This window comes from Aquila chrysaetos, chromosome 3 (genome assembly GCF_900496995.4).
Source record: "Aquila chrysaetos chrysaetos chromosome 3, bAquChr1.4, whole genome shotgun sequence".
Classification (NCBI taxonomy): domain Eukaryota; kingdom Metazoa; phylum Chordata; class Aves; order Accipitriformes; family Accipitridae; genus Aquila; species Aquila chrysaetos.
In genome coordinates, this window is record NC_044006.1 from 23,141,490 (window position 1) to 23,168,429 (window position 26,940).

General features: G+C 39.6%; 1 protein-coding gene across 2 annotated transcripts in view; it reads left to right on the plus strand.

Annotated features, from left to right (window-relative positions):
• The window catches only part of ULK4 (unc-51 like kinase 4), a 264,773-nt gene that overhangs the window by 60,573 nt on the left and 177,260 nt on the right, over positions 1–26,940 (plus strand). For both annotated transcript variants that reach the window (XM_041122173.1, XM_030007779.2), the window contains 2 exons: positions 15,282–15,443; positions 22,279–22,461. In XM_041122173.1, coding sequence (XP_040978107.1) covers positions 15,282–15,443; positions 22,279–22,461 — 345 coding nt within the window. The remainder of the gene's footprint in view (positions 1–15,281; positions 15,444–22,278; positions 22,462–26,940) is intronic.

Below are 26,940 nucleotides of genomic sequence, written 5' to 3' on the forward strand. Positions count from 1 at the left end.
TTAAGATCTAGTGCCTTCCACCTTTTCGTTTGTAAGGGGAAGCAAATCATAAGAAAAAATTAGTTTGGACCTTTGGAGGTTTTGTGGTCCAGCCTCCTGTCAAAACAATGCCAGCTTCTAGTTGCATTCAACATCAAAGTTATATTAGGTTGCTCAGGGCTTTATCTACTTAAGCTTTAAGTAACTCCAGGGATGGTTCTTCTGTAAAGTGTGTGCCTATTTCAGTGTGAGACTGCTATCACTGTGAAGAATATTTTTTACTTATATCTAATAAGGATTTCTCTTGCTACAACTTGTGTCCATTTCCTCCTGACCTTTCATTGAAAGAGTCTTGTGCCATCTTCTCTATAACGATCTGTGAATCAGATCATTGGAAAACATGTTGGAAAACACCTGTTATATCCTTAGATGTCTTTTCTTTGGGCTGGACAAACTTAGCTCTCTTAGCTTGTCCTTAATCATCATGTGCTTCTGGCCCTCAGTCATCTTGGTGGCCCTCCTCTGGACTAAATGCCATATGTCAAAGTCCACCTTACAATGGGGAACTAAACTGGGACACAGTAGGCCAGAAAGTCTCACGTTTTGGAATACAAGTGAAAAAACACCTTTTCTCAGCCAGCTGGCAGCACTGATATGTACGCAGCCCAGTATGCAGTTAACCTTTGTTGCCACAAGGGAACACTGCTGATTCACATTGAAATTGTTCTGTTGACGCTCCAGGTCCTTCTCTGCCCCACTGCTTTATGGGAGTTATTCCATCCTGGGTGTGAGACTTTGCATTTCACTGCCCATTCCTCCAGCTTAAAATCCTTCTGTGTGCTGGCCTAACCTTCCATTGATTCAACCACTTGCTCTGAGCTTGTGTCATCTGTGAACACGCTATGATTAACAGCTTTGGCCCCAATATTGACCCTTGAGAGCCCCAGCTGAACTTAGGACTGCTGATCACAACCCTTTGGGTCTGGTGGTCCAACCAGCTTTCTAGGTACCTTGTAGTCCACTTAAGTCCAGGTCTTTGCTATTTGGTTAGGTATAGGAAACCATCTGGAGAGCCTTGTTAAAGCTGAAGTAAATTAAACCCACTGCTCTCTGTTAGTCCACTGAGCTGGTCATCTTGTAATTGAAGCTTGTCACATTGATCAGGTGCAGTTCACTCTTGAGAAATCTGTTTTGTTACCAGTCTTCTTGCCCTTCGTGTGCCTGCAAATAGTTGCCAGGAAAATTTGCTCTGTAATTTTTCCAGGGACAGAGTTAGGGATCCCTCTTCTTGCCCTTTGGAAGGTGGGCATGCACTTTTCCCCCTGCCCCCGGTCAACAGGAGTATCTCTTGATAACCACAAAGTTTTGAAGATGTGTGCTCCCTCACAACAATGCTGACTGGCTTCCTCAGCACATTTGGCTGCATCCTTTCTGATTCAATGGACTCAGCACGTCCAGTTTGCTTAAGTGTCCCCTACCTTTGCCTTCCTGTCCTGTAGGTATACTTTGCTCCCCCAGATTTTGCCATTTGGCATATGGGCATGGAGGGCCTGAGAGCAGTAAGGATTGCAGCAGAGAAGGCACTGACATCCTGAGCCTTTTCTATGTCGTTTGGCCCCAGCTCATTCAGCAGTGAACTCAATTTTCCTTAGTCTTATTTTTGTTACTGATTTACCAATAGAAACTCTTTTTGCTGCTTTTCGAACCTCTCCAGTTTTCAAATTAGCACTCTTTTCTGCTAACCTAAAACATGGGCTCTAATGTGTGTTGGTTTTTTGTTTTTTTTTTTTTTAATGAGTCAACTTTGCAATGCTCCAGTAGCAGACACAGAGCTGCTTTGTCCAGGCAGTGAGTGGCTCACAATGTTTAGTGGCTGATACGCAGGTGCAGCAGGGGAGCATGTGAATGACACTTCCTCCCCTGCCTCCTGCTGCGAATTAAGAGATAATAGAAATAGTTACAATGAACAGTCTAGAATTTTTTAAGGTCTGACTTAAAACTAAAATGAGGTTCTATGTAAATTTTATTGCTTGCACTACTAAAGCATTGGATGTGAAAATCCTGAAAATATTGTCTAAATTTGCCTTCAGTGTGCTTAAAGTTCTTTGACTGCAGCTTAAGATCTTAGCTGCTGTATTTCTCTTTTACATTTGTAGCCTGTAATCTGCTATGTATTCAATAAATTTCCCTGATCTAACAATTTATTACATGTAAGCTAGCTTTGCATTCTTACATTTGTAATTAAGATATAATAAATTTAATTAAATCATAAATTTATTTTTATTGTTCTAAGCTTTTTAAATTAAATTTTATGTCAGTATGTTTTCTGGAGTGAGTATTTGTATATGGTCTCAGTTTTTATGAAAATGGCAAACTAGCTTTTTGTAATAAACCCTGAATTACCACCGTGTGTTAAGTATATGCATGATAAATACTGGTATTTTTTATTGCCCGTTAAGAAGCTTTATTTGATGTATTTAATAAGAATTCAAGAAAATAAAACCAATTGATGTCATTCAGTACTATAGTTTATATAGCTTTGAGTTTTGTAAGGTAAATTCGCTGTTCTTCAGTTTCATTATGAACTACTCTGAAGTGTACTTGGATCTCTGCAGTTTTGTAAGATCCATCATTATCAGAGCAGAATTGTCCTCTGAAACAGAACAGTAGAGCAGGAAGGAGTTTGAAATGTGCATGTGTCCCTTTTATTTGCCTATAAAGGAACAAAATGTTCAGAAAATGCAGGTAATGTCGTTTCTACATACCATCTATGCCTGAAAATCTAACAGTGACAAAAAGTGTACATATAGGTGAAAGGAGTTTTAGGATGGTGGAGTGGAAGATTGGGAAAGTCTTTTATCTGTAGGGGATCACAAATTCAGATTTCCTGCACTTCAGTGTTGTTAACTTGAGATAGAAGGTTATTTTCAACTTAGGCAAAGAACAGGTGTGTTTAATGATGTGTCAAAATAAGGAAATTGTTGCACTCATAAATAAGTAAATGATAAGCCCAATTTGACATGTTTAGTCTTGGTATAATGTTGCAGTCTGTCAGAACCCATATAGTAAATATTCCAATATTTATTTACTAATCTTTTCCAACAACTGTTTCTAACAGTGACACAAAATGCCTGTTCCAGGCATCTGTGTTTATGTCCAAGTTCAACTCTTAAATATTTGTGTGCAGTCTCTAAGATACCAGGGTCCTGATTTCTACAGCTGAAGTGCTTAGTTCTTACAGTTCTGTGTTATGCAGTCATGAAAGATACTCTCCATTTCGGAAAGGACATTCTTAGTTAATATTAAGTACCTAATGCTAATGTGGCTACCCTTTTCCTTTCATCCATTTTACTTAGTTTATTCAAAACTCCTTTGCTAAAGTTACCCTTGTCTACTTCACCCAAAATGTATCATCCTCTTATTCGAATCTCCTAGCTGACTCTGCATATTTTTTTTTTCTTTTCATTATTTGTCCTAGTTTCAGCTGGGATAGAGTTAACTGTCTTCCTAGTAGCTGGTACGGTGCTATGTTTTGAGTTCAGTATGAGAAGAATGTTGATAACACTGATGTTTTCAGTTGCTGCTAGTAGTGTTTAGACTAATGTCAAGGATTTTTCAGCTTCTCATGCCCAGCCAGCGAGAAAGCTGGAGGGGCACAAGAAGTTGGCACAGGACACAGCCAGGGCACCTGACCCAAACTGGCCAACAGGGTATTCCATACCATATGACGTCCCATCTAGTATAGGAACTGGGAAGTGGGGGCGGGGAATCGCCGCTCGGGGGACTAGCTGGGTGCCGGTCGGCGGGTGGTGAGCAATTGCACTGCGCATCATTTGTACATTCCAATCCTTTCATTATTGCTGTTGTCATTTTATTAGTGTTATCATTATCATTATCCGTTTCTTCTTTTCTGTTCTATTAAACTGTTCTTATCTCAACCCGTGGGTTTTGCTTCTTTTTCCCGATTTTCTCCCCCATCCCACTGGGTGGGGGGGGAGTGAGTGAGCGGCTGCGTGGTGCTTAGTTGCTGGCTGGGGTTAAACCACGACAGTCCATTTTGGCGCCCAACGTGGGGCTCGAAGGGTTGAGATAACGACAAACCTGACCAGAGCTCGTTAAAACAAATTTGTTATAAGCATTCATTATATTGGTCTTATAGTCGCTGGTCATTATGTTGATTTATGTGTTCTTAGAGTTGTTGCTCTGGTTTTTAAAGTTCTGTTATGCATCACCTCGCTTGCTGTATGTAGTCCCTCTTCTCCTGCTTATCATCCGTGGGAGGTGGATTAAGGTTTTTGCTTTGATGTATTGTATAACACTGGTTTATGGTATGATAAAGTCATCAGTTGTGGAATTAATCCGGTATTTGCACTCAGCATTGTCACCTTTATACTGCGGGAGCCATCTGTGGGAAACTATTAATAATTATACCATTTACCTTTCCTCCTTGGAAAACCAGTCTATGAGTGGGATACCTTTTTTCCCCTCTCCTTTCTCCTTCAGTCCAGTTACAATGGTGTTTGGGAATTTTGAAAAATTTGAATACTCTTGGGATGTTGATACCAGCACGGTCCTAGCCCTACTGCTGGGAATTAGCATGCTTCTGAATGTGGTTCAGCTCTTGTTTAAGGTTAAACAACTATTTAAGAAGATCACCCAGAGGTCTGCCCCGAGGCTGGATAATTATGAGTGGCAGGGTGTGTGGGGGTAGTATGGGCAAGTACCTAGAAAAGTGGGCACCTCCAGTGTTTTGGAAATTCACCCCTGAACAAATGCAGAATCCAGAAGAACTAGTAAAATATTTGGAAAAGGTATGCTGTCACCCCCGGCAGCTCCAGAGAGATACAAATCACTGCAACGTGCTGGGGCCTGGCCCATGCCTATCGAGCCCTGTTCGACACAACTCAGCACCCCCAAGGGGAAGAGAAGGTCTCTGGACCTAACAACAAAGCAATGAGCACTGCGGTCACCCAAACCCCGGCAATGGGCGCTGCGGCCCCTCCAGCCCCGGCGACGAGCATTGCGGCCACCCAGACCTTGGTGACAGGTACCGTGACCCCTCCAGCCCTGGCAATGAGAACTGTGGCTACCCAAACCTCAGCAACAGGCACTGCAGCCCCTCCAGCCGCAGCAACGAGCACAGCAGCTACCCAAACCCTGGCAACAGGCACTGCGGTCCCTCCAGCCCCAGCGACGAGCACTGCTGCTACCCAAACCTTGGCGACAGACGCTGCTACCCAAACCTTGGCGACAGACGCTGCGGATATCCAAAACCCGGCGAGTGATACTGCAACTGAACCAGCGGATCAACCTGCACCAGTATCAGTTGCCCCCGTACAGAAAAAGAAATATAAAAAATCAGCTCGCTTAGCAAAGGATGAAGGTGAACCAGGGCCATCACGGGAACAGGAGGAAGAGGCAGAACCAGAGGTAATAACCCGGTCCCTATCCTTGAGTGAGCTGCGAGATATGCGAAAAGATTTTGGCCGCCGTATAGGTGAGCATATTATCACCTGGCTTCTCCGATGCTGGGACAATGGGGCTAATAGCTTGGAATTAGAAGGTAGGGAAGCCAAGCAGCTGGGATCGCTTGCCAGGGAAGGTGGCATTGACAAGGCAATTGGAAGAGGAACACAAGCCATCAGCCTCTGGAGGCGACTCTTGTCAAGTGTGAAGGAAAGGTACCCCTTTAAGGAAGATGTTATATGTCAATCAAGCAAGTGGACCACCATGGAAAAAGGTATCCAATATCTGAGGGAATTAGCTGTGCTAGAGACGATTCATCATGACCCGGACAACCCACAATTACCCAAAGATCCAGACGAAGTCCAATGCACACGACCCATGTGGCGGAAATTTGTACGGAGCGCACCATCGTCCTATGCCAACTCACTGGCAATAATGACCTGGAAAGACGAAGAGGCACCGACAGTGGATGAAGTGGCTCGCCAACTCCGTCAATACGAAGAAAATCTCTCCTCCTCCCTACAAGCCTGCATTTCGGCTGTGGAGAAGCTGTCCGAGGATTTCCAACAATTCAAAGAGGATATGTCCTATTGCCCACCTGTAAGGACCAATGTCTCAGCTATTAGGAGTGAGCGCTCCTCTGCCCAAGAGAGAGAATATAGAAGGTACACACCGCGAGGTGCCCTGTGGTTTTACCTATGTGATCATGGAGAGGACATGAGGAAATGGGATGGAAAACCTACCTCGGTCCTAAATGCACGGGTACGTGAGCTGCGAGGAAAAACCACCACAAAAGGGGATTCTACTAGGAAAAATGCCGCTCCAGTTTCCAAACAGAGCAGAAGGGCTGATCTTATTTCTGATCCTCTTGAAGGGACTTCTGAGCCAATTTTACGAGAAGTGAATACCGGATACTCTGGCCAGAATTAGAGGGGCCCTGCCTCCAGCCAGGTGGAGGAAAGGGATAACCGGGTCTATTGGACTGTGTGGATTCGATGGCCTGGCACGTTAGACCCACAGGAGTATAAGGCTCTAGTAGACACCGGCGCACAGTGCACTCTAATGCCATCAAGTTATAAAGGGGCAGAACCCATTTGTATTTCTGGTGTGACAGGGGGATCCCAAGAGTTAACTGTATTGGAAGCTGAAGTAAGCCTAACTGGGAATGAATGGCAGAAACACCCCATTGTGACTGGTCCGGAGGCTCCGTGTATCCTTGGCATAGACTATCTCAGGAGAGGGTATTTTAAGGACCCGAAGGGGTATCGATGGGCTTTTGGTATAGCTGCCTTGGAGACGGAGGGCACTGAACAGCTGTCTACCCTGCCTGGTCTCTCTCAAGACCCTTCGATTGTGGGGTTGCTGAGGGTTGAAGAACAACAAGTGCCAATTGCTACCACGACGGTGCACCGGCGGCAATATCGCACCAACCGAGACTCTCTGATTCCCATCCACAAGTTGATTCGCCAACTGGAGAGCCAAGGAGTCATCAGCAAAACTCGCTCACCCTTTAATAGTCCCATATGGCCAGTGCGAAAGTCTAATGGGGAGTGGAGACTAACAGTTGACTATCGTGGCCTGAATGAAGTTACGCCACCGCTGAGTGCTGCCGTTCCAGATATGCTAGAACTTCAATACGAACTAGAGTCAAAGGCAGCCAAGTGGTATGCTACAATTGACATTGCTAATGCGTTTTTCTCAATCCCTCTGGCAGCAGAGTGTCGTCCACAGTTTGCCTTTACTTGGAGGGGTGTCCAGTACACTTGGAATCGATTGCCCCAGGGGTGGAAACACAGCCCCACCATTTGCCATGGACTAATCCAGACTGCACTGGAAAAAGGTGAAGCTCCGGAACACCTGCAATACATTGATGACATCATTGTATGGGGCAACACGGCAGAAGAAGTCTTTGAGAAAGGGAAGAAGATAATCCAAATCCTTCTGAAAGCCGGTTTTGCCATAAAAGAAAGTAAGGTCAAGGGACCTGCACAGGAGATCCAGTTTTTAGGAATAAAATGGCAAGATGGACGTCGTCAGATCCCAATGGATGTGATCAACAAAATAGCAGCTATGTCTCCACCGACTAATAAAAAGGAAACACAGGCTTTCTTAGGTGTTGTGGGTTTTTGGAGAATGCATATTCCAAATTACAGTCTGATTGTAAGCCCTCTCTATCAAGTGACCCGGAAGAAGAATGATTTTAAATGGGGCCCTGAGCAACAGCAAGCCTTTGAACAAATTAAACGGGAGATTGTTCATGCAGTAGCCCTTGGGCCAGTCCGGGCAGGAGAAGATGTTAAGAATGTGCTTTATACTGCAGCCGGGGAGAATGGCCCTACCTGGAGCCTCTGGCAGAAAGCACCCGGGGAGACCCGAGGTCGACCCCTGGGGTTTTGGAGTCGAGGATATCGAGGATCCGAGGCTCGCTATACTCCAACTGAAAAAGAGATATTGGCAGCATATGAAGGAGTTCGAGCTGCCTCAGAAGTGGTTGGTACTGAAACACAGCTCCTCTTAGCACCCCGACTGCCAGTGTTGGGCTGGATGTTCAAAGGGAGGGTCTCCTCTACACATCACGCGACTGATGCCACGTGGAGTAAGTGGATTGCACTGATCACACAACGGGCTCGCATAGGAAACCCCAGTCGCCCAGGAATTTTAGAAGTGATCACGGACTGGCCAGAAGGCAAAGATTTTGGAATGTCACCAGAGGAGGAGGTAACGCGTGCTGAAGAAGCCCCGCTGTATAATAAACTGCCAGAAAATGAGAAGCAATATGCTCTGTTCACTGATGGGTCCTGTCGCATTGTGGGAAAGCATCGGAGGTGGAAGGCTGCTGTATGGAGTCCTACACGACAAGTCGCAGAAACTGCTGAAGGAGAAGGTGAATCGAGTCAGTTTGCAGAGGTGAAAGCCATCCAGCTAGCGTTAGACATTGCTGAAAGAGAAAAGTGGCCAGTGCTCTATCTCTATACTGACTCATGGATGGTGGCAAATGCCCTGTGGGGGTGGTTACAGCAGTGGAAGCAGAGCAACTGGCAGCGCAGAGGTAAACCCATTTGGGCTGCCGCACTGTGGCAAGATATCGCATCCCGGCTAGAGAATCTGGTTGTAAAAGTACGTCATGTAGATGCTCACGTACCCAAGAGTCGGGCCACTGAAGAACATCAAAATAACCAACAGGTGGATCAGGCTGCCAAGATTGAAGTGGCTCAGGTGGACTTGGACTGGCAACATAAGGGTGAGCTATTTATGGCTCGATGGGCCCATGATGCTTCAGGCCATCAGGGAAGAGATGCAACATATAGATGGGCTCGTGACCGAGGGGTGGACTTGAGCATGGACACTATTGCACAGGTTATCCATGAATGTGAAACATGTGCTGCAATTAAGCAAGCCAAACGGTTAAAACCCCTGTGGTATGGAGGACGATGGCTGAAATATAAATTTGGGGAAGCCTGGCAGATTGACTATATCACACTTCCACAAACTCGCCAAGGCAAGCGCTATGTGCTCACAATGGTGGAAACAACCACCGGATGGCTGGAAACATATTCTGTACCCCATGCCACTGCCCGGAACACTATCCTGGGCCTTGAAAAGCAGGTCTTGTGGCGACATGGCACCCCAGAGAGAATTGAGTCAGACAACGGGACTCATTTCCGAAACAACCTCATAGACACCTGGGCCAAAGAGCATGGCATTGAGTGGGTGTATCACATCCCCTATCATGCACCAGCCTCTGGGAAAATTGAGCGATACAATGGACTGTTAAAGACTACATTGAGAGCAATGGGGGGTGGAACTTTCAAACATTGGGATACACATTTAGCAAAAGCCACCTGGTTAGTCAACACCAGAGGATCTGCCAATCGGGGTGGCCCTGCCCAGTCAGAATTTTTACGTACTGTAGAAGGGGATAAAGTCCCTGTAGTGCACACAAAAAATATGTTAGGGAAGACAGTCTGGGTTACTCCTGCCTCAGGCAAAGGTAAACCCATTCGTGGGATTGCTTTTGCTCAAGGGCCTGGGTGCACTTGGTGGGTGATGCGAAAAGATGGGGAAGTCCGATGTGTGCCTCAAGGGGATTTAATTTTAGGTGAGAATAGCCAGAATTAAACTGTATGATACTAGTTGCTATATAACCCTGCTACTGTATGTTATCATTACTATAATTGTTATATGCTATATCCATAGTACTATAGTAAGAATCACTTAGATCAAGCAAGAAAAACTGTGATAAAACTGAGCGAAGCGCAGTAGTGATGGAACCAGAACTGACTCCAGCATGCAACAATCCAACAGTGCACACCATCCTCCTGCTGCGTCCAATGTCAACTGCTCGTCACACTGCACTGAAGCCCAACTCTGCTCTACCGACTGAGAGGACTTTGCACCATCCCTCCTGCCCAGAAAGACTGGTATGACGGATGGAGCCCAGAGTCAGGAACTAAATGAACTCAATGAACATTTAATGAACATAACACATAAACTAAAGGGATGATATCTCTGTGTATGTATACATATATATATATATCATTGTTCATATGTCTCAAAGTGATAGATAAGGTGTTGATGATTGACCAGGATGTAACTAAAGGTATGGGAACTGAGCATGACGTCAATGGTATAGAATAAGGGGTGGATACTGTCCTAGTTTCAGCTGGGATAGAGTTAACTGTCTTCCTAGTAGCTGGTACGGTGCTATGTTTTGAGTTCAGTATGAGAAGAATGTTGATAACACTGATGTTTTCAGTTGCTGCTAGTAGTGTTTAGACTAATGTCAAGGATTTTTCAGCTTCTCATGCCCAGCCAGCGAGAAAGCTGGAGGGGCACAAGAAGTTGGCACAGGACACAGCCAGGGCACCTGACCCAAACTGGCCAACAGGGTATTCCATACCATATGACGTCCCATCTAGTATAGGAACTGGGAAGTGGGGGCGGGGAATCGCCGCTCGGGGGACTAGCTGGGTGCCGGTCGGCGGGTGGTGAGCAATTGCACTGCGCATCATTTGTACATTCCAATCCTTTCATTATTGCTGTTGTCATTTTATTAGTGTTATCATTATCATTATCCGTTTCTTCTTTTCTGTTCTATTAAACTGTTCTTATCTCAACCCGTGGGTTTTGCTTCTTTTTCCCGATTTTCTCCCCCATCCCACTGGGTGGGGGGGGAGTGAGTGAGCGGCTGCGTGGTGCTTAGTTGCTGGCTGGGGTTAAACCACGACATTATTGCATTTCAGGCTCAACCTAATCTTAAGTAAGTGAAATCTCAGCTTTAGTTTCTGTTTTACATTTGCCCATCTTCACACTTATGGTCCAGTCAATCCTTTCACCTTCCTGCTTCTACTGTTTTCTCCCTTACGTTTGCCCCTACCTTCCTTCAGATCTTCCTTTTAAACATTTTTTTCTGACAGTCGTCTTAGAACTGATAATCTTTCCCATATCCAAACTACTTTTTGATGTCTTTTATAATTTTTCTTGTCTGATTTGGTCTCGATTATGTTGCTTTGACAAGGTCCTTTGCTGGAACTAAGTGGCGGAGCCAGAAACTGTATGCAAATCTCCTTTTAAGTAATCCTGTGTGAGAGCAGAGAGGAACCATTGAAAAAGCTCTCAGGAGCTTTGTACCTGTCCATTTCTGTTTACAAATGGCACGTAAATATAAGGTATACAATTATATACAATTTTTGGTAATAACTTCATAGAACCTGGAAAAAATTATATATAGGCAATACCCTTGCATTGGTAAATGAATATATACAGCTATAGCTAATTAGCTCTATCTGGCTTTCAGATTGTGCAGAATTCTCTCATTTTAAAGCATGCCACCTGGAGAATGTATTTGAATCAGAATAGTGAGTGAGGTTACAAAGGATAATTTTCTGTCTCTTGGATGTGCAGAGTACTGTGTAAGCAAGATTTTTAATAAATTAGAGCTTGGCAGTAAGCTAAATAGTACACATTTCCCTTTTCATATGGACTACTTCTTTTATGAGGGAGCAAGATATAATTCTGAGGGGTTTGGTTCTGAACTGATGAGGAATTCTAATAACAAAAGATAACTTTAAAAAATAATTGCCGATATATACTATAAGGCAGTGTGATTTATAATGTATATTCTTAGCCGGAGCAGTTCCTTTACAGTGAATTTGGAGCAGAAAGGAGAATTTGGAGAAGAGAATAAAACCATAACTATTTTCTCAGAAAGTATAGGACAGCCTATAGTATAAAAGTGATAGTCTGAATCATATATATTCACACTTTTATTTCTTCTTTAGCTATCTGTTTTCTAGTTTACTGAGAGAATTGCCTAGAGTATAAAAGCACTAGTCTGAATCATACACATTACCACTTCAATTTCTTCTTCAGACATCAGGTTTTTAGTTTACTGACAGAATTGCCTATAGTATAAAAGTAATGGTCTGAATCATATACATTATCACTTTAATTTCTTCTTTAGGTATCAATTCTTTATTTACTGACAGAATTTTTAATTTTTTTTTCCACAAAAGGTATTTTAAATTTTTATTTCTACATGTTCCTTCTTTTCTGTGCAGGTTTTATATTGCAAAGTGTTGCCATATGAAGATTTAATTCTTATAATCATGAATGCTTAGGATGATACAGTTTTACTTCATTAAGTTATGTTTGTAGTTTCTTTTTATTCTGTCTTTTTAGATTAAAAGAAGTATATGGAAGTTGATTTAGAATAATGATGGAATACAGTGTTACTTCCTGAGTCTTTCAGCTTTTCCAATGTTTCTTTATGAGTATTATGCTTTTACTCAAGTGTATGTATCTATACACAGTACAATATAAAAAGATAATAAAATATTTTATCTTAACCTCTAAATTAAATTATGCTATTTTTAGGTAGGATGTTGGTTATTGTAGTGACTGTATCTTCAGTGCCTCCAGAACTTCTAGTGCACTGTTAAGTTTTTAATAATCAATAAAAATATCCAGTAGATTCAGTTATTTCAAAAAATGAAAGTAGATTCTTTGATGACTTAATGACTTTGATTTGCATATCTCCCCCCCCCCTCCCCCAATAGGAATAGAAAGACTTGATTAAAAGAAGTTCTCTTTTAGCAGTTTACATCTATTTACCCTTTTGGTATTTGCTTTCTCACTCAGAGCTCATTTTCACTAAGCATCCATGACTCTTAACTGGGAACAGATACATCTGCAATTGTTCCAACAGGACTGAAAATTAGGAGCTTTATCTTTAAGTGTGTTTTATAAAACTAGTTGAAATATAAACCCAGTGAAAGTAGAGTATGTGCTTCTTTTTGATACAGCTCTATGAATAGATTTAGATTTGATGCAGTTCATGATGGGGACAGAGGTTAACTGTTACATGGAACTACTTTACTCGTATCTTGAAGATCCATTGCTGTTCACTAACATAGCTTATGTCCTGGTAACATGATAGGATGACTCCTTTAGCTAGGAGGCCAAATATTAGTTTAGGTCAGGCTTCCCTTCCAGAGAGCTAATTAAGCAGAAAATGGTACAAGTCTTGTTGCTTAGACAGCGCTCAGGAATAGATCCCGGAGGAGCTGAGATGGACAATCTGGGGTGGCAGCAAATGGAATTACTCTGACAGCCTCATTGAGTTTTTAGAGCACTGTTACGATACATGACCTTTTTCTAGCCAAAGTAGCAGGACTATCTGGCACAGGGCATAACTCATTGGTGGCTGAAAGGAAATAAAGCACATCTTCAGGACCAAATTTTGTGAAGAAAAGCTGTAATTGCATCTGGAAATTAATTGACATCCGTAATAACTAATATCTGTTGTATAATGCTTTGATTATGACTTATTAATGGATTATAGTATGTTTATTAAGTGTTTCTGCCTGCTTAAAGTAGCACTGGAGTCCCAACTGATGTTCCTAGTAATCACTTCATATGAGAGATTTAACTTGAATTTAACTTGACTATTAACATTTCAATGATGGATTCAATTTTAAAAGCATGTAGTCCATTTGATAAATCCATGTATTTTTTACCTTAACTGTGCAAACCCCCCCCCCCGAAATTCAGAAGTATAATTCACAGAATGATATTAAAAATTAACATTATTTATAAAAAGCTTTGAGAAACTTAATTTTGGTAAACATGTATGTGTATTTGTGTATTTAGGTCTTTAATACGTCAAAATGATACAATATATTGCAGTAATAGAAACTGAAAAACAGAGAAGCCTAATCCTTTGGTTTCATGGCTGTAAATCAGAAGGAAGACCACGGAAATCAGTAGAGTTTTATGAAAGAGTGTAACTGGTTTAGGTGGGAATTGGCTTTGGTATTTCTTTTAAGTATTTTGAGTGGAGCTCCAGTTCTTTGGGACAACAGGAAGGATTAGTATGAAAATTATGAATACAGCTTTTTTTTAAACAGCATTATACTACAGTTTCCAAATATTTCTACATCAGTGTCTATATTTTAGAATACCTAAGTCAGTAGAAGGAAGAGTGGATACTGAATATATTTTTAATGACGTGTAAGTTCTCCCCATCTGGAAGGCTTTTGTACTGCTTTCTGAAAGGTTTCATTATCATTGCTCACAGTTGTTGGTGGTTCCGATTGTGAAGATAAATGTCAGAAATCCAAAGGTTAGTAGGATAATGTGGAGATTAGTTTAAGAAAGAAATCAATTAGATATTATGATGAATTATTTGTGAAGCCAGGCTATGAGGTAGACTTGACAAATTAAATTGGTTGTCCTTCTTATATTAAAAATCACTCTTGCTGAACTCAAGAATGCCATTTAAGACATTGTTGAAAAACTTCACTTATTCATAGCTAAAGATTGTGATAAGGCGAGGCAATGCACAGCCAAAAAACCACCAGCAATGAGTCTTCCAGTTCTGTTAATGTGAAGACTCTGCTTTTAAGTGAAAGCAGAGTAAAAAAACCAAACCAAAACAAAACACAAAAAAAACAACTAAAGAAGGGAGGTGAGAGAGAGAAAGAGAGACTCTGCTTTTAAGTGATCTGTATTAAGTTAAGCTTCCATTGGAGTCAGTAACAGTTTTCTTGAGAAAGAACTGCTGCTAGAACTGCTGCCATGTGATGTTCATGATGTGCCGATGGCTCATGATTATTCTGACATCATGTTTTTTATTCCCTGGACACATTGTAGTATGAATAGTATTATGTAGATATTAAACCTACATGTGCAGTGGCTTTCCACAAATGATTTTTCAGATAAAATTTTTTTTTTAGTATTAAAAAGATGAAGGATTCTTAAACATTGGCCAGGATTGTCTGTTTCAAAAGAGGAAGAGAAGGGAGTTACGGAATAACTTGACTTGTGAGAAGGCTTTTTCTTTATCCCTGGGGGTGGTTGTTTCTTCTGAATAAAGAGGGTTTAATGTAATTACTTTTATTTTTCCTAATGTAACTGTGTTTCTCGTAATCTTGCTATTTGGAGCCTGTTGTAGTGATGAGTTTTGATACACAGACATTCATTCATAAAGCACTGATCATGGAACACCTCTAACATAACAAAACCTTTTCATTTTTAGTGACTACCTTTAATTTGGGGTGATCATTTGGAGCTGAAAGATTTTGTATTAATTATACTTGTATTAAATTATCTTTGCAGTAGAAGACAAAGTGGGGGGAAGTAGGATCTGTAAACATGACTTTGTCACAAGGTGAAGTTTCCAATGAAATGACTTTGGCAAGTATCAAATAAAATTAAGAAGCCACACTAAGACAATATGCATGGAATAAAATACGGACATAGGCAGTAGTTTAAAAAGAAATCAGAAGCATTAGAAACATTTGCGTATGAGTGTTCCTTTCCTCTCCTTCCTGTAGGAAGACCGGGTAGTGAACCATTTGGCAGCAAAGATAATTGAAAATGTTTGCACTACTCTCTCTTGCCATGCCCAAGGATTTATTACAGGAGAAATTGGACCTGTCTTGTGGTACCTTTTCACACATTCTACAGTAGATTCTTTGAAGATAACTGCTGTTTCGGTAAGGAATTTCCTTTTGTGATATAGAAATGTTTGGGGGTTTATTTTGAAAAGCATTCTGAATTGAAACTGAAATGGTTTTGAGCATATTTTCTGTTATTTATGTGTATTTTTATATTTCAAATTACATTAAAATATCTTTACAAATTTTCTGAAATTGGAAAGTGCAAGTATTGCGTACCGTCCAGTACTTACGAAAAATCCTTGTGATTCATCATTTTCTGGAACATATATTGTTTTATGCTGGTGTTCATGAGTTATGTTTGAAAAGTTTAATCTTTGAAAGAATCAATTAAATTCTTGCAAAATTGAAATGTCTTTTTTGTATGATGTTTTTACGTGAAAAGTGTTTATTCTTTTTATCACAGACTTGCTTAGAAGACATATTTGAAATCATCATGTTAATTTCTATAAAATTGTCAGGGCTAGTCTTTGCCCTGAATTTGTAAGTTAATATAAAATAACAAGACAAACAGAGCTATGACATGCAAGCAAAAGGTTTGAATCAAAAACATTTGTGAGGTAGAAAATACTTAGTAGGGCTGTGAGTTTAACCATATCTCTTGTTGACAAAACAAAACCCTTATCCACCAATACAGGTAATATTTTAGAACTGAACAATAAGTTGACTTATTTTAAATGAAGTGTGATAACTGGATGCTCATTTCCTGAGTGAGCTCAGGCTCGCTAATGAGTTTACTGTTTGCTTCCCAGATGGAAAATTGTAACGTTGCTGCAGCAGCAGTATGCGCTTAGACACATGTAGCTTTGAGGTAACAAAAGAGAGAGAATTAAAAATATATCTGAAGTGTGGCTGAAGAGATAAATGGTAGAATAAATTTATAATTTTTAAAAATATATGTATTCATTAAACATTTGCCTCAGTGTGTGTTTGTGGCAGAGTCTTGCCTGGGAAATAAACTGCTTAAATGTAGGGAAAATGTGTTGACTTTTTAGAACAGTAAACTTATTTAGTAAAATACATGTTACAGAAGCCTTTGTTCTGTGGCATCTGAAATTCCTTGTAAAAACTTAGTCTTAGAACTTTTATGGGTAGAGGCTTGTCAGTCTCTAAAAATGTAAAATATATGTGTAACCTTTATACAGAGGATTTATAACTTAAGCCTGCTTGTGAGTCTGGCTGGTAGGCTGCTTTTTCAGAAAGGCTCTTTTTGAGACTTTATCCATTTGAGCTGTGAATTTCATGCTTACATCATGACTGTATACATGGTAAAAGACTGGAGATTAGAGTTATGGTTTCCTTTACTTAGTGAGTATTTAAACAAGCCTGCTCAATCTTCTCTCCTACCACTGCTTTCGCTGTATGGGATGTTTTGTATCTTGTGCTTTCAGTTCTTGTCAATCATTAGACTGGCCAGTTGTTATTTGTTTGCTACTAGATCATAGCTTTTTGTTTTATTTTTATCCCTTTCAACTTGTCCCTTAGTTTTCCTCCTGTTTCTCTGCTATCTACTTGGAGAACTTTGCTTCAGCATTTACTATTCCCTCAACTCCTTTGCCAGACGTCCAGAGCTGCTCCACTTACAGGGGCCAGCTGGACATTTTACACCTGTTTTGTATGCCACAGTGAGCAGCATATCCAGAGAAACAGTCTGTCTGAACTACATTCAGACACTGAGCAAAGAAAGATCACCAGAGGAAATGTCAGTGGGCTTCCCCCACTCCCCCTTGAGAAGTCAGTTTCTTCTTGGACAATATAGTATACTTGAGGTAGGCAAAAGCTTTTTTTCTGCTCAGTAAGATGCAGAAGTTATACTTCTGATTCTCAAGAATACACTTGTCGTCAGTGCAGATTCACTAGGGCTTTTTGTAGCTGTTGGCTCAGAGGTTAGTATCATCAGTGCCATATGGTTTGCACCCTTTGCCCTTAGATGAGGTTTCTAGTGACTATGAGAAGAGAGGGTTGTTGTTTTTCCCTCTCTACCCTCAGCCTCTTTTGAGATCCCAGGTCATTCGATCCTCCCAAGGCTGTGCGGTTGAGGTGAACCACTGAGAACTCTTTTCTTTGTCGTAGTATTTATGCTATGGGTAGCTAGGCTCTCGTAAGCACTACTGGAGTTGCCTTTTTTTTTTTCCACAGCATCTGATGAGAAGAAAATCTTCATGCATCTTATCTGGAAGGTAGGAAAAAATGTTTAAGAGGAAGCTAAAACCTGAAGAGGTTATTGTAGCCTAGTTTACTCCTCCTTTTTTTTTTCTTTTTTTCTTTTTAGTGTCCATTGACAGCTACTACTACTTACTAGTCAGTGAGGCTTTTTTAATTGCTCAGTTCAGGCAAACAGTGCTGGTATTTCTGTCATCTCTTCCACGTGAGGAGATTGAAAGTATCATAGATTTTGAGTTCCTTCACCTCTTGTCACTGAAGCTGTGATAGAGCAACCTAATCTCTATGGGCTTCTTGCTCAACCAGGGACGTTAAATGCAGTGACATGTATAGTAAGTTACCATGTTTACACAGTAGTTCAAAATTGAATCATCTGGCACTCTGGGGTTGGTACTCATAAGACTTGCAATTATATTGTTTTGGCCAAGCTCTTACCTCATGTTTTTTTTTTTTTTTCTTCCCTTTATAATGCAATGCAAATTCAAAGACTTAGTTGTCTAAGCTTATCAGTCCTCAAGAGCTACCCTAGAAGCCCTCTTACAGATGACATATGTTAGGACAAAGCAGTGTGTTTTAGGAGATCATGATAGCTGCAATTATCAGGATTCCCTAGAGAAATTCAACTGTCTGTGGGACATCCTTTCAATGGCAGTTGTCAATCTAAGTAAGAAAGATGCCTTTTTTTATCTTCTATTAATTTTTCTCTGTCAAAGTTCCTTAGCAATGCATGCTTTAGTGTTGAGGCTAGCGTTTTCAAGAGACAACCAAATTGTGTGTGCACACTGAGTTCTGCTGAGGCAAAAATTTCTTCAACACCTTGTGCAAATCTGCAGTATAAATGTACATATGGACAATATAAGCAAAAAAAAAATTGTTCCCAATTAACATTTTTTTCCTGTGAAGGCAGTAAGTTTACTGGAGATCATACCTTTCCCTTGGGTAGTTACTGAGGTTTTAGTCATGCTGGAGGTAGGGCTTGCTCCAGACTAACATATTGGAGAGCTTTGAGTGAAAGCAGCAGTGAGGGGGACTGCAAGAGTAAGAGACATTCACCCTTCTACATCCTTGGTCCAACTGCTTTGTTTCTTGTTTTTCTGGTCTGCATGGAAATTATTGCTATCCATGTAGCTGATTTCATCTCCTTCTTCCAGACAGATCATTTCACGTAAGTGTGCTTAGGTCTGAATATGTTCCTGGATTTTCGCCTCCACTGTTTTGGGGATTGTATCCTTTATCAAAAGTCTGAGGTTTCATTATTTTATACCACATATGAAGTGAATTGGACAAGGAAGCTTCTAAAGTAGGATACACTAAGGTGATACTCTAATCCTTTTGCTGCTTTGTAGTGAAACACTAAAGTAACAAGAGGGTGAACTTATTTGTTGGGTTTATTACTCAATGCCTGATATAATTCATGGTTATATATTAATACTGCTGGGGTATTTGGGTACATAATCTTAACTTCAGAAAAAAATAACCAATCAATATTGAAATCTAGCACAGGCAGATCTTTTACCAACTGAAGTTTGTAGAGATTTCAGTGACATACTGATTTTTAAAGTAAAATAGTAATGTGTTCTCCAGCTGTATTGTACTGTGCAATTCCTACATTCATTAAATTGTTGCTATAGATATATAGGCATTTTTATTCCACATGACCGCATAAATTGAGATCCAATTGTATTTTATTATGCAGTCATTTCTGCCTCGTTTGAGTGTATCCTGAAGAATTTATTCTTGACTGACATCTATATTCACATGTAAAAATACATTTCTGTTAAGAAATACATGTGTCATAACTTTACCTAGAGCTAGCAGGCTGTCTGCAAAGTATATCAGCAGTAAGGCACTATGGAATTTTACTTATGATTATTTCAATCAATAGCAAAAATATATCAAGAAGATTCTCTGTCCTTAGTCTCTGGAGTCAAGAGATGACACTTTACCTTGTCCTGCCTGTCAGAGGTGGCAAACAGGGAATGTGTCTCAGTATTTTTGTTCACTTTGGAGTCCAACATGCCTCAGGTAAATATCACATATTTTGCCTGTGGGAAAGCTATATCTTTTTATCGTTTTGCTAGATTCAGAGAAGAAATAATTCTGTAAGATGTCAAAGTGACATTCTGACAAGCTCAGCAGCAGGAATAGTATTTTCTTTCCAGTATACTGAAAGTTTTTAGATTTTTTTTTTTAATAATTTTTAATTTTGTTTCTAAGAGATGGCTTTTTCTGCTGGAGGAGGAGTAACAAAACATAAGCCACTTCAGTAGAAACTAATTTGGGAAAGCTCAACACAATCTTTTGGAGGTGGGGGTTTTTTTTGTTTTGCTTTTTTTTTTTTTTTTTTTTTTTTTTCCTTTCCTTAAATAATTGGTGCTGAATAGTTTCTTTCAGAGACTTGGGTATTGCAGATAGATTAGTGCATTCATTCTCAAACTTGAGAGTCATGGGGTATGTCCCGAAAGGGTGAATGTTATTCAGCCACCGTATGGCATGTAAGACTAGAAGGCAATGGATAGGGCATAGATGATCATAGAATCATAGAATAACTCAAGTTGGAAGGGGTCGATAAGGATCACGATGCTAGGATTGGAGCTGCTGGGAGAAAAGGTGCTGGTTAAGGCTGTGCGGAGAGCAAGGGCAGAGAAGCCAATTCCAGGAGAGGCTCTGCCAATGCCTTACTCTCACTGTGATCATTTCCTGTTCCAAGACCGCTGCTGGGAGATGATGGTGTGAGCTCTACTCTTACCTCTTCTCATCATTGGTTCCCAATTCCTGCTCCACCACCTTTTGACCTAGCTCTATCTGTTCTCTCCAGATACTGGATCTACTGAAGTGATTTAGGATGCTCTGTCTTGTATCCCTCATTAAACTCTATCTTCTGCTTTTCTGCAGAGGTGTTGGTTTCACTCATATAGCAGAGCACCCTGTGACATACAAGCTAATAGGAGTTTAAAGCTTCTCCCATTGGCTGTTGGTGGACTGGAGCTTTGCTGCTGTGTCTCCAAAGCTGCAGTATGACCTTAGAAGACAGCCATGTCTTTCCTACCAGATTTGCCTGGAGGTCATCTTATGGCCTGTGGCTATGGTCACCCCTGTTTGACGAGGTCTGTAGCAGAAAGCTAAGGCATTGGCAAGTCTGCATACACCACAATAGCATACCAAGTTAGCTCTGTGTTGCTTTGACACAATCTGTCCCCAGGTCCCAGCAGTTCACTGGTAATATGACCCTTGAGGATATGGTTAGTGAATGCGTGTACCTCCTGCCCACTCACTTTGAGAACTCGGACTAGAGATGAAGGGCTGGATTGTATCCTTGGGGAAACAGAACATGCTGTACTAAGAAACTGAGATTGAGTGTCTATGTTTTAAAAGGGGGGGGGGGGGGAGGAGGGGTGAGAAGAAAAACAAAAGGCTGCAATCGATATTGGTTCCTGGACCAGAAAGGACAAGGAAGAACAGGAGCAGAGTAGATGAACAACATCAATAAAATATCTGTTTAAAAATTGTAAGTTCTTGATTTATTGTCTTTTATGCCTTTTGTGTGTGTGTGTGTGTGTGTTTTGAGTAATGTTTCTAAGGACACTGGTGAACTGGGCTGTTTCTGAGGTTCTTGCATGGAAATCTTTTCTCTGATGATAGTATTCTGTCGGTGTAATTGCGTATAGTTTCTCTTAAATGAGACTTCACTATTGAATGCACACCAAGTAACCAGGAATTTCTAAATATAGCTGGTCTGAAGAGAACAAAGAAGTGGTAATATTGCCTACTTTTACAGAAGAAAGTCGCCTTCCAAGTTTTTCCCTAAAACCACTTCAGACTTTCACGTGACTCAAATAATTGACATAATGTTTTCCTATCCTGACAAGCTAAAGAAAGTGAAATTTTAAATGTCTAAAGAGTCATATTTTCTTTATTTGGAGAGAACAAAAGCAGTTATAGTATCTTGAAGGTTGCATTTCCAGAGGTATCAAAAGGAAAAGCTGTGTTGACTTGGAGATGAATCCACCCTGGAGGTCATTTGATAATGCTTGTTAGGAAACAGCTAAGTTAGTATACATGGAACAGATTTGTGCTCACTTCACTAGAGCACAGTCAGTGTCTGCATTTTCTGTTAGAATTGTTTTAATCACTGATACTTGTAAATCAACCATTTGGAGAATAGTTTGCATGTTTACTATACTAAATACTGGTCTTTAACGAGTATCTAGATCCCAAGTATTACCTAGATCTAAAGATCCACTTCAGATAGTGAACTGCTACATATCAGATTATGGCCCATGAGCAGAGAGAGAAGAAAGATGCCCACTTTTGTGGGTGACCAGAATTTCTGTGGTGTGTGCCATCTCTGTATTTTCTGCTGCCTGTGCTTCTTTCTATTACAGTGTTATCTGATGTTACCTATATTCTGTGCTGATAAAAGACTCAAGCACGGACTATGCTGCTCCATCATTATTGTTCTCTAGAGGGAGAGAGTAATGTGACTGATGTTGATGTTGGTGTACCAAATATTTCAGTTTCAGCTGCATGCAGTGTATAGCAATACATTTAGAAGAATTCCAGGTCTCTAAAAATAAGTAGCCTCTTCCTCTAATATGAATTCTCTGTATTCCTAAACTATTGGAAAAGTCACCACCTGTTTTTATTCTCCATTACTTTTCTTGAGATAATAATCCCATTAAATAACAATGGTGTGTTTTCACTTTTGTAGGCTTTATGCAGAATTACTCGTTACTCACCTAATGCTTTCCAGAGTGTCATTGAAAAAGTGGGATTAACAGCCGTACTAAATTCCTTGGCAAATGGAATATGCAGAATTCAGCAGTACATGCTCACCATGTTTTTGGCAATGTTGTCATGTGGGATTCATCTACAGAGGCTGATTCAAGAAAAGGTTTGATTTCAGATTAATATTATTCACTGGCATGGAATTTCACTAATGGAAACTTAAAGTTGGCTCTGGTAGTGTTTCTGTGTTTTCAAAATGCTTAACTCAGTGACACATATCTGAACAGCAGGAAATGAGGAATGTGTTTATATTTTTATTTGCTTAAGATTGAAATACAGTGTATAGTTTTTCTTTCTGTCTCTCAGATCTTCAAGAGATGGTACTAACAGGTATATAAATTGCTTCTGCAGCTAGAATTCAATCAATTCAGAAAACTCTTTAGCCTGACCATAACTGATAATGGCCCTAAGGAAAAACAATAAGGAATGCATGAGGACAGTTATTTGTTATAGCTCTTAGACGTTTAAAAGAGAAAATAATCAGTGTCCTGATTGAATCTAAAGCTGTATTTATGCTCTCTTTAAAGGACCTTAGGCCAATTTGTAAGTGCAATGTCTTGCAGAAATTAGCATTTTAATAACTTAGGGTTTTGTTTTTAGTGTCACTGAATAAAACTACTAGTTCTGATTTATGTCTAATACAATTTTTGGAAGAGATGATTAAAAGTTTTCTATTTTGATCACCACAGATCTCTATTCTGTGTTTAGAGAAATCATGTTTATTTTTTTGGCAGTAAGTCTGCACAATTCATAAACAAAAGTAATCCTCCTCTGCTTGGAAAGGATAAAAATCACAAAGAAAATAGGAACTCTAGCTTGTGTTTTCATCAGATACTCTGTTGTAATGTATGCTGTAAACTGACAGTCATCCTGACTATAACAATCTATTATGCTTTAGTTGAGAGAGACTAATTTGGTTTCTCTACACATAGTTTTAACAATGTTAAATTAAAAAAGAATCTATTGTTTCCCACCCATCTCTTTTTTCAGCCTGAAATCACTCATTCTCTTCCTAAAAGTCATTTTTGTGCCTTGTCAGAATCTCCAATGTGTTTTTGTAAACACGTGTCAGCTGGCCTTAAGCTTTCCACAGATTCCACTACAACAGTACTAACAGGTGGCAAATTGTCTGGTAATGTCACAGTTTCTAATAATGCATATTACTGTGAGTTGGTGGTATAGTCAGAGAAATATGTTCAAAAAATATTCACTTGAACATTCAGCGAAAGAATGCAATGTGTAACAAGCATATGGCTACAGCATGAGGTGTTCTGTGAAGAATTTCTTCTTTATATAGGACTTATATTGCTAAAAGGACTCCCTTTCTGGTACTGCAGTTCTTATGAACCATTTTAATCAGATTATTGACATTATAAAAATATTAAACTCTGAAGGTCTCCAAGTAGTTATAGGAAAATAAAAAGTATTTTGTTGGCACACAGTACAGTAATGGCTGAAACTTTGTGGGTTTACAATTGCTGTTTAATCATTAATGAATTGTCATAGGTGTTTTGTGAGCAAGTATTGCAATTTTGCAGATTAGAAAATTGAAATGTAGACAAATATAGACATTCTTTTAACAGCATATATCAAACTAATGATAGAATTGGGAGTAGTACCCAAAGCTGTAACTGAAAAATCATGGTACTTTAAAAACCAGTAAAGAGGGTGTAGTTCTACTGCATGTGCCCACATTTGGTAATTGTATCTGCCTTACAGCTCAGATAAATCTGTATCTCACAGAATGTCTATTTTGCTCAAATTAGATTGTAGGATTTTGGAAGCAGAAAATAGATTTCTATTTTTCTTGAATAGGATCTAAAAATATAATCCTGCTCCTGAATTGAACTGCCAGATACTATCACATTACATGGAGTAATAATATTTTATTGCTGAAAACTGAATTTAATAATCCATGCACTTTTCAATATTCTGTGAGCATGAGACCCAAGTCTACCCTAATGAGAGAAGGGAAAAGAAAAAACAAGTGGGTAATGTTGGCTTACAAAGTATTTTGCCTTCTGTAGAATTCTTGTACACTATAGCTTAAGAGGCAGAAGGACCTCAGTGTGATGCAGAAGGTAGTGATGACGTTTTGACTATCTTTTTAATACAGCTGCAGACCAAGATATTAGAAGATGCTTAAAGATATAAATTCAAGATGGAGATCATTTAGTTTTGTACATGTTATCTGGAAACTCCCTTAGCTTACAAGGCTTAAGGCTGCCCTTATTTTCTACTCCCTTCAAGAATAGTGATAAAACCAGTTATAAAATAAAAGCCAGAAGACAAAGGAGAAATGCAGTTCTCTGGTCATCTACACTAGTATAAATCTTCAGAGAACTACAATGGCTAAAAGGGACTGGTTTTTGTCCCTCTCTGATACAGAGCCTTTCTATTTTAGTGTCTTGTCTTGGAAACAAAAAAAGCTGAAATGATGTTTTAAGATAAAGTGTGGAGGAAGAACTCAAAGATCTTTGACACACTATAGCAGTAGATAAAAAAAACATTGCTAATTACTTTCATCTGGCTGTCAAGATTCACCTTTGAATGAGTGAAAACCAGTGATATAACTTTTTGAATGCAGTTAGGTTCTTCCAGAGGTCAGATAATGGGGTGCGGTGGTTTTTATTTGTTTTTTCTCAAGTGCTAATAAGTAAAATTATTCATGTAGTTACAGCAATTCATTGTCACAACTGCATTGTTTCTTTGCTTCCCTGCACCATTGGCCGTAGTCTCTTTTTATCTTAGTGATATCCAATTATGGCACTGAAAAAAAAGCATTATAAATGCGTTATAAACATTGTCCTTGTATTTCAGTTACTTTTTTCAGTTCTTTGTCTTTTACCTGAATGTGGACAAGTAGCTACCTCTGATGTTGATGGTTTTGTCAATATCGGTATGAATTAATAAAAAGATATTAATGTCTTTAACAAAATCTTTGTAACTTTTAACTTCTATGGAGGCATTTGCAATGCATAGAAAGGGAATTTGAAAATACACAACAATACAACAAATGATTGCTATTGCAACTTCAGTTCTTGTACAGTGAAATAGTGGTCTAACTGTTTTCCCCTTGTGTAGCCAATTAGAACCATCATTGCTTTTTGTGATTTGTTTTAAACTTGCTTTACAGTATTACTAAGAGTATCCAATGTAAAATCATGAACTTGTTGCAGTCAACAGTGTGTTCACTTGCAATGAAAAGAGTGTCCTTACCCTGCAGAGTCTCCATGGATACATCAAACAGTTGCAGGGGAGGGAAGAACAATATAATGGTGAAACAATTAATAATGTATTAGAAGGTATTTCAGCAATTTTCAGCTCTTCTGTTATATTGAGTTCTGCAGGTCAGCAAAGATGAGCTTCACTTGCTGTTCTGCAGTCCTCAGACCAGCGAGAAAAGCAAATTCCAAAGTGTCACATTTATTTCTTAAGACAGATTATTAGAACATTCCCAGATAAGTCTGATGTAACTGATTTTAATTGACATTATTGTCTTAACCCCTGGTAATCCCTACATGTAGCATTGAAATATTCTTGATTTCCAGAGCATGAGGGCTAAAAATAGCCAGATGTGCTTTGGCTTGCAGTTGCACGTGTCTTTGTCATGGTGTCCCTGTGCTTAGTCTATCAAGTCCATTTATGTTAGCAGGCAGTGTTTCATTATATATACTCTTTCACTAAGTCTGAGGCTTTATGGGGTTTCTTAACATCAAAACTTTTTTTGGTTGCTTTGAGTAATTTCATAAAAAAAGCCCCAAACCCCACAAACCCCCACTTTATTAAAATTTCAACCTTTGCTTGTAGTAGATTGTAATTTAAGAACTTTACTGCTGAAGGAACTTTCATGCTGGAGGAGCTACAAGTCGAGCATGTTCCACCAGCTGTTGAAGTGTTTAAAGCAGGAAACTTTACACAGCTTATGCTTATTAACCACAAGATTGAGGAACTCTTCTATTTATGAAATAAATGACAGAAATACAGCAAAACAGTTCTAGAATAATTAATGACAGTTTGTTTTTTCTGGGATTTCTGCAGTTACTGTCTATGCTGACTGCTTTTGAAGACAGTGTTAAAATGGTACCAGAGCAAAATCTGGTGGTTTGTTGGCCAATTCTCACACTTCTCTTCTTTTTCCAGTCTCTGTAAAGAGGTATATTTAATTGTTGCAAAGACTGGCTCTAATAAATTACATTCAGTGTTGTTTTTCAGTTTTATGACAACGAAGTTGCTGTTCAGTTATTCTGTCGGCAAAAGACAGAATTTGAATAGTACTTGGTATGTTAAATGTGCGTCACACAGCCGGGTTTTAAACTTTGCACACAACATGCAGGCATACACTATGCACCTCTTTATCCTGTAGTGTCACTCCCTTGAGAATCCAGCTCAAATGTTTGAAGGTAGTTTCTGTTGATGAGGCCATTTGTGCTCAGTCTCATTCTTGGATAGAGCCAATTGATTCAGTTTGTAAATTCTGGCTCAGTTTTTTATTCTGACTTTTTTAGGGTTGGGGTTTTTTTGAGAGAGAGAGATTTGAAGTGGCATTTGTGTTTTCAGAAAAAGGCATTCTGATCAAGAGCTG